The following is a 13,853-nucleotide window of genomic DNA, read 5'->3' on the forward strand; positions in this document are numbered from 1 at the left end:
GGAACTACCCTGCTCTCTGTCTGGGTTACTGTGGAGGTTGCTGGCCGGGTGAAAACTGATGTTCTGGGTGGGGTTGGGGTCCTCAGGGCCCAGCCAGAGGCCCGAGGGAGAGAGGGAGGGGTGCTTTCCTCAGCGAATGCAGCCAAAGACGATATCTTTGAACAGCTGCAGCTAAAGAGAGAAGGAAGAAAGTAATTTCTTTAGCTGAGTCCCCTGGGGCCAGCCCACGCCCTCTCTGATCCCCAGCCAGGAGCACATGCTGACCGAACGCAGGACTGTCCTCCAGCACCCCGGCCTCCACGAACAGACGAATGGAAGGCAGCTGCCTGCATAGAGCCCCTCTGTCCTGGTCATTATCCTGGTCTTCACCCAAAGCCTAGAGCAATGGTTCTCAACCTGTGGGTTACGGCCATCAGAAAACACTTATTTCTCATGGTCTTAGGAGCTGAGACACCGCTCAGTAGCAAAATTATAGCTATGAGGTAGCAATAAAAAATAACTTTCCATGGAACCACAAGATGGAACTGCAACTGAATGTTGCAGCATTAGGAAGGTTTGAGACCCATTATTCTATAGGCCTTTCTGTCCCTGAGTTCTAGTTAGTATGTTTCAATGGCAACAGATTAAAGTAGGGCTCTTCCACCAGCAAACACACACCATAAAAATGTATTCACACCACCTCATGGGTCAGGAGCAGCTGGGTGTCTGTTAGAAAATGGTTAGGACTCAGAGAAGGAATACATTTTCCCTCCTAGGGAGGAAGGTGAACAAGTTGAGGGGTAGAAGGAAAAAAGGTGGCCACAGATCCAGATAGTGACATCCACAGAGGCCCAAGTAGTGAGAAAACACTATTGCTTCAGCAAGCCTAGGACAGGGTGTCCTTGGGACGGAGGACCCTGGGAAACCCACCTATTGACTATGCAGTCTGCGCTCCACGCTGGGTGTGGTTGGCCTTGGCTTAGGAAAACACGGCCCTGTTCTTGTGTTTGATGGGGCTTAGAGGAGGCTCGAGCTAGATCTGTCCCCAGCTTTTAGAGGTGAGACTCCGGGGCTATCCCTGAAACAGTTCCAGGTAGAGACGGTCTCTGAAGACCATCCAGGGCCATTAAGACAGTAGCAGGGCTCTTTTACCAGTGACAAAGCCGGAGAGGTCTATCCAAGCTTGAATACAGGGAAACTCAGTGTCACTTGGCAAGTCTGGGGTAAGGCTAGCCTGACTCTCTGCCCAGTGCTCCCTTTCCTCCACATCACCCATTCTGCTCTCGGGCCTCAGTTTCCCCAGCTGTCAAAAGGGAAACACATATGACGTCACCCATGGCATGTCCCCTCACAACCTGAGAAGGCTTTCTGAGATGAGGAATCTTGGATCTGCCTCTCCCACATCCTCTCTTATCTGTCTTGCCTCCATGTTCTCCCCCATGGCTCCGGAAGACATACATCCTAGACATGTTGGTTCCAGATTAGAATGCTTTATTCAAGAGAATCTGGCTTGGCAGTTAGACAGTCCCGGCAGAGACAACTGGTGGGCTGCAAGGGCTCTCCAGGAACTGGTTCACTTTCTGTAGCTGTGCGCAAGGCCCAGACTTGCAGTGGTCAAATTCCACGGCTCATACTCTTCATCCAGCCTGCCCTCTGTTCAGCCCCAGGCCACTCTGCCTTGGTCCCAGAGAGGGGACAAAGTGGTGGGTACTGTGCAAAGGGTGAAGCATGAACTTCTAGGCTGAAAGACAAAGCCCACAGGAAGCTGTATTCTCCAGAGCCAAATGTCCTGTCCTGGTCTCTAGGGTACAGTAGACGGGGTCCTCTCTTTGTGCCTTCAATGCAGCTAGGGCCAGAGCTGCTGTCTGGGTGGAGCAGGGGACCAGGGCAGGTTCTAGGCTTCCTCTTTTCTTCTCCAGTTCCCAGGGCCTCTGGAGCCTGGCTTGCCCCTTGTAAGGCCATGTCTAGGTCTTGCTTCTTCCCAAGCCGAAGCTCCCACAGTTCTGTGGCTGGCTTCTTTCTTTCTCTCACGTTCTGTTTTAAGGCACTGAATTCCTGAGGGTCTTCTCCTTCCATGCCCCTTATCTTGGAGGGAGCAAGTCATTCAGCAGGGATGAGTTGGCTAATAAATAGAGGGTAGGTACCAGCGGGGAGGATTCTGAGAGGGTGACGGTAATAAATATATGAGCTGGGTGTGGGTCTCTCCTCTGAGTGGCTGGTTACCTCCAGGAAACAGCATCACCTGCCAGAGACCAAACACAGACAAGTCAGGGAGAACAGGATGCTGTGGAGGGTGACGTTCCCTCCTATAGAGAGAGCTGGGCCCAGAGGGACACGGGGCAGCATGAAGAAACAGCACCCTTGGAGCCTGCTCACACCAAGACCAGCAAGCAGGTGTCTCCTCACCAAGCACTTACTCAGGGGCCCAGATTTGTACCAGGAACTGCCTCATTCACCTTTCGTGACTCTTTTACAGATGCTCCTGCTCAGAGATATTAAGAAACTTGCCTGAGATCACACAACTGTTGAGTAGCAGAGACATTTGAAGCCAATATGGCATCCTGTAACATTGTTTCTGGTTTCCCATCCCAAGACAGCAATCTTCAGATAGAATTGGTGGGAGTGGTTTTGTTGTTTGTACTTTTTTACTAGGTGTTTTGTGGCACTGGGGGGTTGAGCTCGGGTCTTAAACATGGTAAGCAAGCTCCCTACCACTGAGCTACACTGCCATTCCCCCCTCCCCCAAAAATGTATTTAAAGAAATCAGCCTTCAGGCTCCTTGGATATTTGCTTAAACTTTGTGTGAGGAATTGCTAGATGCCAGTGGTCCTTGGTACAGTAGCCTGTTCCCCTTAAAGAAGGATTAGGTGCTCCAAACCCAACTGTTTGTTAATACGATTTTAAAAGTTAAAAAAAGAGCCTGGCATGGTGGTGGTGCATGCCTTTAGTCCAGCACTCAGGAGGCAGAGGCAGGAGAATCTCTGTGAGTACAGCCTGGTCTACAAAGTGAGTTCCAGGACAGCCAGGGCCACACAGAGTAATCCTGTCTCGACAAACCAAAATAAACAAATAATTTTAAAAATTAAAAAGAAAGAAAGAAAGAAAAAGTTCACCGTAGCACATGGGGCAGGATTGCTGCGAGTTTAAAAACAGCTTGGATTACAGGGCATTCTATCAAAACAACAACAACAACGACAACAATAAACCCCCTCCTCTCTGCAAATGTTCAAGGCCAACCTAAAATTAAGCGAGAGGCACATGAGCTGTTGAAACTCTTTTGGGAGAGACCTCGACAGGACCCCTGAAAACTCATATTCGAGAGACGGCATAGGGCCACTTGATCTGTGTGTGGGGCCCTCCAGCTGTGGCCTGCTCAGTTACCAGGTGGGAGTGTCCCCCACCCTGATCCCTCTCCTCCAGCTACACTGTAACTCTGTGGCTATGACCTGGGACTCCAGCCTGCTGCCTCTAGAGGTGAAGCAAGGTTGGGCAAGGATGGGAGGGAGAAGAGGGAAGAAGGGATCCAAAGACAGAGACACTGGCCTAGGAGCGTGAGAGCAGAACACTGCACCTGCCCGGGAGATGCCCAGGAGTGGCCAGCTGTGTAGCAGAGGGCATGCCCTGGAAGATGCACATGGCTGTCTCCCAGGAGCCTGGCACACAGCAGTGATGGTGGAAACCTGCAGAACAGCCCGTTGCTTACTGTGCTCCCAGTCCCACCATTTTACAAGCAAAGTGATTTTCTCTTTTAAGATTTATTTGCTTGTTGTATATAAGTACACTATAGCTGTCCTCAGACACACCAGAAGAGGGCATCAGATCCTCATTACAGATGGCTGTGAGCCACCATGTGGTTGCTGGAATTTGAACTCAGGGCTTATGGAAGAGCAGCCAGTGCTCTTAATCACTGGGGCATCACTCCAACACCCAGAAAGTGATTTTCTTAAGGCCACAAAGAGATAAGAGACAAGAACTAAAGTCCCTTGATGCACCTTAGACTTTAAAAGACATGGATTCCCTGTTCTTATCCCAAGATCTCATCCCAGCTTTGCCTCACCCCTCTCTGACCATTGACTCTTGCTGCCAGGGCAGCTCCGACCCCACCCCTTAGGCTCAGCCTTTTTGCCATCCCTGGACTCACAGCATACTCACAGGTGGGGTTCCTCCGTCTGTGGGTTTCTGCTTCTCTTCCTCTTCTCCTTGGTTTTCCTCCTACAATAAGCCAAGCATCAATCAGTACATAGGGTTCCTTGTGCTAGGACAGCGGCTGGCAGGTCCGACAATCTCCCCCGAGCTGCACACTTACCTTTCTGCCTTTGTCGTCTCCAGAATAGGTCTAGGGAAACAGAAAGATGCAGGGGAGAAGAGTAAATGAACGTTTCCTGCTACCACCCACTTCCCCCAGAGTTCCTAGGTGCTGGTAAGGCAGTTGCTCCAGCGCCACTAGGGGGCAGCACGGAGCTGATGAAGAAACTGTAGCAGGGGCCCCAGTGCAGGCGCTCCTGCCCTAAGCTAGGTCCTGGCGATCCCCAGAGAAGTCGAAGCTTCCCGCTGGGGCTTTTCGTCACATGTTTCTGCTCGCCCTAGCCTCTTGGCATCAAACCTGGGATCTTTTGACTCTGTTCCCTGCTAGTTTACTTTTCTCTGTTCACTTTCCCCGTTCCTTCGGGGAGGGAGGGGGGCATTCTGAGAGTCCCCCGGGAAAGTAAATGATGAACAAGACTATGGACAGGGCAATGGTGACTACCAGCTAAGGCTGCTTGCCTGGGCTTAACCCCATCCCACCGTGGCAACGGCAGGGAGCCTGCTTCCCAGTCTCCAGGCATGTCCCAGCTCTGCCTTCTGGGGCCGTGGCTCTTGGCCCAGAAGTAAAAAGAAAGGTGTCCCTGTTGCCTGGCCTGCTGGAAAGAGATCTCTTCAGCAGTTCCCAAGAACAGTGTTCCAGACAGGAGGGGCAGCAGTATGAGCCCTGAATGTATGCTGTCCTGAGCTGGCCCACTTTTCCGAGTCGTACTTCTAAGTAGATGGGCAAGTCCGAGTAAAGGTGATGTAAAAGGTTAAGGTCACCATTCAGCCACGGGGGATGGGGGAGGGGAGAAGAAGGGTTTTCTCTGGGGGGAGGGAAGGGGGAGTCCTGACTGAGCTATTGGTGTCTGGCTGGAAGTGAACAGGTTGAGTCAAGGCCTCTAATACTGGCATAGTGGAGAGGGCCTGGAGCCAGGGCCCAGGTTCAAAGAGGGCAGCTAGAGTCCTGGGCACTGCCAGGCAGTGTAGCTAACTGTGGCTATGGAGAATTGGTGACTGCCAAGAAAGGCAGCAGGAGTGAGACAGGCCAAGTCCAAATCTAGATTCCTCTTCCATGCTGGCTAGTGGAGCAAATCGCAGAACTGCACAGAGCCTGTGAGAGGCAGACGAGGTGGCCACAAACAACACACCCTAGCTCTCTTGCTCACCACTGGAACCATCTTGCATCATGCACTTTGGCCAGCGTGTGGCGTGCAGTGGGCACTGAAGAAACACGCATGGAAGGTGGTTGCCCTCCCCTTCTTCCAGTTCCAGACCAGGCTCTCAACCTCTTAATCTAATTGGTGCCTTGTCCGTGACACAGAGAAGCATCAAAACCTATCTCGTGTCTCCTGTACCAAGGTGGCATGCCAGGCTGCCCTTCCTAGCAACAAGTATGCCAAGAGCCTGGGAACAGATAGCAAGGCTGGGTGTTGGCCGGAGCTCCCAGAGACCATTAGCAATGTGCTGTAACTCTGGAGACACCACCGTACCTCCTTTATCTGTCCCTTTCCTTCTACAAGGGTTTCATGCTGTCTTCTTCTCCATACAGTTTGCCCCACCACCACCACAGCAGGAAGCCTGGTCCAGAATCAAGCACTGGCTTATGGTGCCTTTGAGTATAGACACCAGTTCCAGCTCTATAGACCTGGAGCAGTTGAGAGACTTTTCTACTGTGCTATCTTGGCAGCCGTACTCCAGCTGCTGGGGCCAGCTCCTCAGGGTGAGCTGGCTCCCAGGAGCTATTAAATGAAAAGTCTGTCCCCAGGACCACTTGCTTAGAAAAACAAAAGCAGCCCGCCACAGGCTGGCAGCCTCCTCTTCTGCCCCAGGGGCCTGGCAAAGATGTGCTAAGGCCCAGGATCTGCTAAGTGCTAAGGGTCTGTCCCTGCTGTCCACCCAGGACCTACCTGCATTCGCAAAGCACATCCTGAGAAAATGTCATCTCCACATAGGAATGTGGAACCCGATTGGGGGGGATCTTCAAGATCTGTGGGAAATAGAGAGTTCATACCCAGTAAGAAGTCGGTGAGGAACTCAGAGCTGGGATGGGGGCTGGAGAAGGCTGTGCTGAAGTAAGGTTCCCATTGTAGGCCCCTGGCCTGCCTCTGTCCCTATCTGGGTAATTTCTAGAGGTTCTGTGGACATCTGGATATGGTGTGGGCTATGGGCAGATGGTACCATGTGGAGAGTTTCCCTACCTGCATAGTGATGTTGGCTGTCTTTAGTGGCACACAGTGCAGACCCTCGTCACCACAGCAGCCACTACAGCGACTCAGAAGGACACACGATGGACTGAATATGTGAGACACCTCATCAGGGTACTCATCCACAATGTACACCAGCTTCTCCATTGGCCGGCAGTAGCTGCGGCCCCACACTTCATTGAAAGGCACCACTATGGGAAGACAGAAGGGCCAGGTCAGGTCAGCATGGATGTCCCAGACTTGGCCCGCGGGTTCAGTTCACACAAGGCTCACTCCTTCCATGAAGCCCCTGGCCCTATCTGGGGACCCTCTACTCTGAACTACTGCTACCGTCATTCTAGGATGCCTTAGCTGCCGCTGGCCCCTCAGCTCTTTAAGCCTCAAACGCCAATGGAGCAGAATCTCTCAAGGTCCCAGCTTTTCAGTCTGTTTTTCGCACTGGTTCCAAGTCTTCCTTGGAGTTTTGACGACTCTGCCACGGCCACTCCTCAAGCTTGCTGAAAACAGTTCTCAAGTATACACGGAAGGGCTAGCCTTCCCTTGACCTCTGCCCCAACCCCATTATGGTTTCCTTGTGTCCCACCCCACTCCATACAACTCCCCTTCAGTCAAGAGCATGTCTAGCCATGGTCCAGCTTCATGTCCTTTGGGGCCCACCATGCTTTAAGGAGCCAGGACATGCCAGTATTGACCCCAGCTTTGGAACCTCAATCTGTATGGTCCAGGGGAGACCATGTAACTACAAACCCAGCCCCCCACTCCTCCCTGAAGCCTTTTCTGGCTATTCTCCCAGGGGCAGCTTTCCTTTCTGGAGCATAGCTTGGGTCCCCAGCTCACACCCTCCATCTCTGGTGCTTCTTATCTCTGCTGGAACCAAAATGAGGCTCTCTGAGAGAGCAGGAGCTGACCCCAGTAAACATAGGCCAAGTGACTCCTGACTGATGAGGTGACAATCGGCCCAGGATTACCAGGAACATTCCTGACCCCGGTGATGGCCTGGTGGTGGTAGTGGTATCTCTGAGGGACTGATCTGAAATCCCTCCAAAGGTGCTGCTTCTTCAGGGGGTAGCCTGGTACCAGGGCTCCAACACAGGCTCTCAGAGAGCAGCTGACGCCAGGCCATCTGGCTTCGGTGCCTATACTGGTTCTATGACCTTGTCCAGGTCACGTAGCCATCTCAGGTATATCGATTTCCTGCGCTCAGGAAAAAGAAGCAGGCTGGGAATAGATAGTTGCTAAGGTCACTTATGCCCTGACAGACTGTCTGTGACTCAGTGCCCTACAGCCCAGCTCTGGTCAGCCTTGAGACCATGCCTGGGTCAGCCTGTACCACATCTGATGACCATCCTCAGCTCATGGAAGACTTGGGACCTGGGTCACCTACAAGCCTTTCTGCCTTGACAGAGAGCGGTGGTCTTTCTTAGCAGATCCTCACTTCCATGGTCCTTCCTAAGAAGCAGAGGGAGCCAAAAACCCATCTCACAGATCCTGTGAGGATATGTGTCTCCGGGTAATCTCAGAAGAAAAATAAACTTCAGACATAGCAGAGGCCCTTGGGAAAGGCTGCACACTGGTGGAAAATACCCAAGAGGCGGCTCGTCCATGTGGAGCCGGTGGGGCAATCTCGGAAGCAATTAACCGGACTAGTCTAGGCGTCTGGCATTTCATCCTATCCTGCTCTGCTTTGAAGGTCCTTGGGCTAGACCAGGGATGGAGGGGCACGTGGGGACCCTCTGACACTACTTTTCCAGGCTACTGGACACTCTCCCTGCACCCGAGTGGGAAAAGCCAGGCTGGAAAAACCTGCTTTGGCAACATGGGTCAGAGGCCACCTCCCTGTCACCCGTGTTGTGAGCTCCATGTTCAGTCTGTAGCCTTCTTGAACATCAAACCACTACTAACATTTAATCTCTGCTGCAGGAGCATAAATAACGGAGAGGAGCAGTTAGCTACAAAGTATCACAGAAAAGCTCAGCTTCCAGGGAGGGGCATCAGTGAAGGGGGCCTAGCCCCCCACTGCACCCAAACAACCTCCTACTCCACATCTATTATGTGGAGGTACATCCCACCCCAAATTCTGAGACCTCTTTCTTAGTGGCCTAGAAAGGCCGAAAAAAAGCTGAGCTGAGGCTAGGAAATAGGGAAGTCCATCCCTGGAGGTAGCCCACCTGGGTGTACAGGAGAAATAAAGGCAGGTAGAGAGATTTCTTGTTCCCTGATGCGAGATGTGCTCCTTAGGACAGCGTTCTGCTCCACTAACCTCAAACCTCTTGTGGGTAGGAAGTGGACTGTGAAAGACCTGGTAGGTTGCTCCTGCTAGGACTGGTCCCTCCTCTGAGGGCCTCTTTGGGGGCCAGAATGGGTTCCTCAGCTACCTGTCTAGCCTGTGAGTGAGTTGTCACTATGTCCCCAGCTGCATGCTACCCGGAATAGAAGAAAACTCCTCCAAGAAGACCTCTGTTTTATCCTGATGGTGAGCTTCTGGAAAGACCTCCGTAGTAGCCACTGGCTACCCGCCGGAGCCTAGCTAGTGTCCTCCTCACTGGCGAGGCACCCAGCCAGCCTGCCCCAAGGGACACTGTCCTCACGTCTCTTCAGCTCCTGTACGGCCGGGAGGCCTGGCCCAGAGTATGCCGGCTCTGCCAGACACACGGAATAGTGCATAGAGCTCTGACTGATTTCTGGGACTGGCCTACCCCCAGCCCCCTGCCCCAGCCTCATATACATCATCTGGGACACACTGGGACCTTCCTCCTTCACAGTCTATGGTCAGGACAAGAAACAGAACAAGCCCATCCCTGGAACTGAGAAGAGCAGTGGTGGAAAAAAAACTGGTGCTGTACCATGCTACCTCTGACTCTGGTGTCAGCAGGAGCTACTAATGCCAGATTTTAACAGCTGGTATTCCCTTAGCCACAATGCAGGCCCACTTGCTGGTCAGGATTACAGGTGAGCCGGCCTACACTCTGAATCTATACCTCCAAGCTTTCTCACCCAGGATCTTGAGAAGTTTATACACTCATGTTTCTTCCAAGGACTCAAGAACCTCACAATCTTGGGAAAGAGTCTTTGATATTAAGTACTTAGCTAAGCTCTCCCATTTCACAGATGAAGAAACAGAGGCCGAGACATCTTTGGAAGCTGGTGCCTGTTCTACATACAAAAATCCTCAATAGCGGATATGATGTGGGGGTGGGAGACATGGCCCTCCTCAGATCCCAGGGATCATAGCACTGTGCCAGTCCCAGAGGGCTCAGAAAATGGGCAAGTCCCTGAAGCTGAGGCAGCTACTTCTCTAACCCATTCAATGGTCTGGGCTTGAGAAATGAGAACAGGCAGAGGACAGGATGCTCCCAGGGGGCTGGTGAACAGACAAGGGAGCAGGCCGGCAGAGGGTGTTCCCAGCCCGAGAAAGCAATCCAGCTATTATGTGTACATATGAGGCCATTGCTATGAGCACACCCTTTCTCCCATGCTGTTGGAAGCCTCAGCAATGGTATGTGGCCATCCTCCATGTCTCTGAGTAGCAGGAAGGGAGAAGGAGAAAGGACCTGGCATGAGCTCCCTGCCTTCGGAGTGCGCTCGTCTCTTTGGCAAAGGTCCTGCTGCCCTTTGAAGATTATGTCTTGACACAACCCAGGGCAGAGAGCGAAAGGGCCAGGGAGGGTGTGACAGAGCCCGCCTGTTTGTAATCAATGGAAAGGCCTGGTCAGCGCTGCACAGCTCCACCAGGGTTGGAATGGTAGGGAGGACTCTCCGTCCTAACCAAGCCCCTGGACCGCTTTCTTACAATATCCAGTTCTCAGACTCCAGTCTGGCCTCTGGCACTCAACACAAATCCTGTCCACCAAGACTCCATCTGCACCCTTACGGCATGCTGGGCAGGGGCCCTGAGCCAGCTGGATGATCCCTAGTTGTCATGTCCTGCTCTCTGTGCTTGGTGACCCTAACCCATGACTGCACCTCTATAGCCTGCTGGGTCACAAGAGGTGAACTCTTGGGCTTCCGCCAGATTGTCTAGCCTGCAGACCCTTCCCAGCTTGTTATTGGCCTGCCCCCACCCTTCAGACCGATCCCTTCTCTGCTGGAGCTCAGGAGGAAAGAAGAGAGGGGCTCAGCTTGCAGAGCTGGCCTGGCTTACCTTCCATTTCTGTTGAGTTGTTCCCAGCAGACAGGGCCCCCTGCGGTGGACACAAAGGTGAAGCTATGAGAAGGGAGCATCTTCTTGGGGGGCTCGGCTCTTCGAGCCCACCCTGAGCTCCTCCCCATCCTCTGCTAAAAAACCACCTGACTCTCTGGCCTCAGTTTCTTCAGTTGGAAAAGGATAGGAGGCATCTTATGTTCCAAAGTGCTTGTAATCCTGTGGGGTCTCTCTTTTACCCAGCCCCCAGGCCAGCCCTGCTGGGCCTACTACAGCCCGCCTTGGCTGGGTGCCAGAGCCCAGGGGGAGGTGATCAGCTGGTGGGAGCTCAGGGGCTGGAGGAGGCGGGGCCATGAGCTGGTGCTGCCTGCCAGTAACGTTACACCTCGAGCTCACGCTGCAGCGAGCAGGCTGATGGCCCGGCTACTCAGCAAGGGGGACTGTACAACCCACCCACTCCTGGGCTGGGGCTGAGGACTCCCAGGGCAGTGGGCAGTGCAGCAGGAAGGGAATGCATTGGCTTTGTCAGGATTTTGCTGCCCAATCTGGCGCCCAGCCAGACTCACCCAGCTCCTGGGAAAAGGGCCCTGCTCACTTCCCCAGGCCCTGCACTCAGGACCTTCTGACACCCACCAGGAGGAAAGGGCATGTCAGGATCTCTTGCCATATCTGAAGCCCACCCAAGAGCCTACTGCTCAATTGGAGCAATGGTGGGGGAAGGGCCTCATCTCCTCACCACAAGCTTCTTTAGCCAGCTCCTTCCCCACTAGGCCAGGTCAGAGGTCCTGGGGGCGCCTGGATGGTCATGGGGCCACAACCCTGACCACAGGGCCAGGGAACTGAGTAGGATTAGTGGACGGATGCTTTTTGCAAAGCCACTAGGGCTCCAGGGGCCAGACAGGAAACCTCCCTCATTCCCTGTGGCTTCCCTGCCCCCACTAAGACAGCCCCCAGGAGTTGGGGACTGCCCAGCCAGAGGTCTCCTCCCCGAGGTTCAGCCCAGCCCCTGGGAAATATGTGGGCATCCCAGCAGAAGCTGCTCTCTAAAGTGAGTCTGTAATTTAAGACCATAGCCCCTGTTTCTGTGGCTGGGATGAGAAGGTCAAGAGGAAGCCAAGTCAGGTCCTTACCTGGGAATGTACAGCTAACCCAGCTAGGACCTGCAAGAAGCAAGTGAACAGCTTCATAGCCAGCATCTTCTCAGACGTCCAGAGCTAAGGTCCTTCAAGGCACAATCACCATGCTCGTCCCCCTTGGGGGAGACGCTGATACCAGAGGAGAAGAGATGGATGTCCCGCTTACTGCTGTCCTAGGACTCTGCAGTCTGCCTGAGCATCCACTGGAAGCCGGGGAAGTCCGGAGCTCACAGGTAGGGCTGGGGCTGAGGAAACTGGTGAGGAGTGTCCCGGCGAGTCGGAGCGATGTGAAAGCGTCTTAGGCGTCCGATGATCCTAGCTCCTCTCGTGGGTGAGCAGAAGTCTGAAGATGCAGTTTCCTTCTCAGACTGCAGCTTCCCTACGAACTGAAGCTAGTCTGGCGGCTGGTTTTTAAGGCTGTATATGGGGCGGGGCTGCAGCCTGCCCCGCCCACTGAGCCCCGGGGCCCAGGAGCAGCCCCAAGCGCTGAGAGCCTGTTGGCGGTGAGACCTGAGTGCGCAGTGACCCCGCAGGGTGCGGAAGGGGCGCTGCCTGCGCAGATCTCCAGGCCCCTCAGAGCGAGGCGTTAGCTTGCCCGGAGGTCAGCCCGCAGCGACGGCCAAGATAGCACCTGGCTCCTCTGGAGCCTCCAGGTGCCGACGTCCAACATCTGCCATTGAGATGGCTTGGGTACTTTGGTGGCCCCAAGAAGGCAGCATCTTGCTGTGGCCCTTCATGACCAGTGCCATCCCTACACAGCCCTGGGGAGGAGGGGGGTGAAAGAATTACTAACCCAACCCCATTTTAAAGACTAATAACCTGATCCTATGAGAGAGCACCACCTGCGGATGCTGAACAATGTTCATATTCACACTGGGAAAGTGTATGTGTGCCCGCGGGCCTCTGCCTGCATGGACAGGGATCTGGCAGAGGCAGAAGACAAGCTACGTGCCTCCAGAACCGTCCCTCTAGTCCCTCTACTATCTGACCCGGTAGGCAGGTACAGGGCAGCCCAGCTGTGGGTGGCACACAGGAAGCACCCCAGGGCACCTGGCTAGACCTAGGTCTACCACCACCACTTCCTCCTGTCAGGCCAGGCCAGCCTATTAGAGGTAGGGAATGGACTAACCTGGCATCACCTCCTGAGGCCAAGCAGCAAAGGAAGTGTTCTAAAGCAGTGGGGAGGTGCTGAGGGGAGGTGGTGTCTGCATGGGCATTTGTGTGTGTGTGTGTGTGTGTGTGTGTGTGTGTGTGTGTGTGTGTGAGACCCACTGAACGTGCCCAAATGTGAGAGAGGGGAGGGGTGGCACTGAAGATGTTTGGTAGTGTGTCTTCATGTGTGTTTTGATGGGATAGTGAGTGTGTGTTGCCTGCCAGTGTGTGGTGTCCTGTGTGTTTGACGATCTGGGCATGGAGGTGTGACCATGTATGTCTGTGCTTTTGTGGTAACCTCCTTTGTTCCTGCGTTGTTGTCCATCACCTACCAACTCTAACAAACCTCTGTGACCGGCTGTGGTCTGGCTGCAAAAACCTGGCAGAATTCAGAGTCAGAAGTTGGTGGGTGGCTGTGGGAGGGGAGATGGGTCTGGGAGGTGGCTCTTGGATCACATTCCATTCAGAGGCAGGGAGGCCAGGGCAGTCCTGACTCTCACCCCCAGTGACCTCTGTGTCTGTGGCTTGCTGCCCACCCACAAGGGGCTGCCAGAGATGCTGCCTGTCTGTCTGGTAGGCCTTGAGCCTGCCGGTCCAGGAGCCAGGGGCCAGTCACTGGCCAGCTAAGCGGGGGCTGCAAAGAACTTTCTGACGAGCTCCAACACGCTGAGGATTGTACAGTAGACAGATTGTCTTCCTGGCTCCAGAGCATGGTGTGGGGTTACTGTGCACGTGGATGAGGGTGAGCAGACCCAAGGATGCTGTGGATAGCCGAGATATACATGTGCTCACAGCATCCTGTGTACACATGAACACTGAAGTGTGTCTATTCCCAGATGGATTTGTGTATGTGGACACAAGTGTGTGCTCTTTAAACATTTTTTGAAAATATTTATTTTATTTTGTGTGTTGCTATGGTACATATGTGGAGGGGAGTGGTCAGAGAACATTACC

General features: G+C 53.6%; 1 protein-coding gene across 2 annotated transcripts; it reads right to left on the minus strand.

Annotated features, from left to right (window-relative positions):
* Positions 1 to 1,496: 1,496 nt before the first annotated feature.
* PGF (placental growth factor) lies at positions 1,497 to 12,101 on the minus strand. Of its 2 annotated transcripts, none has more exons than XM_080919976.1 (7): positions 11,742 to 12,101; positions 10,612 to 10,651; positions 6,465 to 6,661; positions 6,174 to 6,253; positions 4,286 to 4,315; positions 4,132 to 4,191; positions 1,497 to 2,221 (listed from the first exon to the last, which is right to left on the minus strand). In XM_080919976.1, exons 1-7 carry the CDS (start codon positions 11,805 to 11,807, stop codon positions 2,218 to 2,220), a joined length of 477 nt encoding a protein of 158 aa, XP_080776102.1. In that variant the 5' UTR covers positions 11,808 to 12,101; the 3' UTR covers positions 1,497 to 2,217. The 2 variants fall into 2 exon arrangements, with proteins under 2 accessions (XP_080776102.1, XP_080776103.1); XM_080919977.1 differs by having other exon boundaries at positions 4,121 to 4,191.
* Between the last annotated feature and the right edge of the window lie 1,752 nt (positions 12,102 to 13,853).

Source organism: Micromys minutus, assembly GCF_963924665.1.
Source record: "Micromys minutus genome assembly, chromosome: 1".
NCBI lineage: Eukaryota > Metazoa > Chordata > Mammalia > Rodentia > Muridae > Micromys > Micromys minutus.

Excerpts from the sequence above, each read along its gene's own strand:
- PGF (XM_080919976.1), bottom strand. The coding sequence starts at position 11,807 with ATGCTGGCTATGAAGCTGTTCACTTGCTTCTTGCAGGTCCTAGCTGGG. Across the intron at positions 10,652-11,741 it reads GGTTAGCTGTACATTCCCAG|GGGGCCCTGTCTGCTGGGAA; the intron begins GTAAGGACCTGA and ends TGTCCACCGCAG. Across the intron at positions 4,316-6,173 it reads GATGTGCTTTGCGAATGCAG|ACCTATTCTGGAGACGACAA; the intron begins GTAGGTCCTGGG and ends CTGTTTCCCTAG.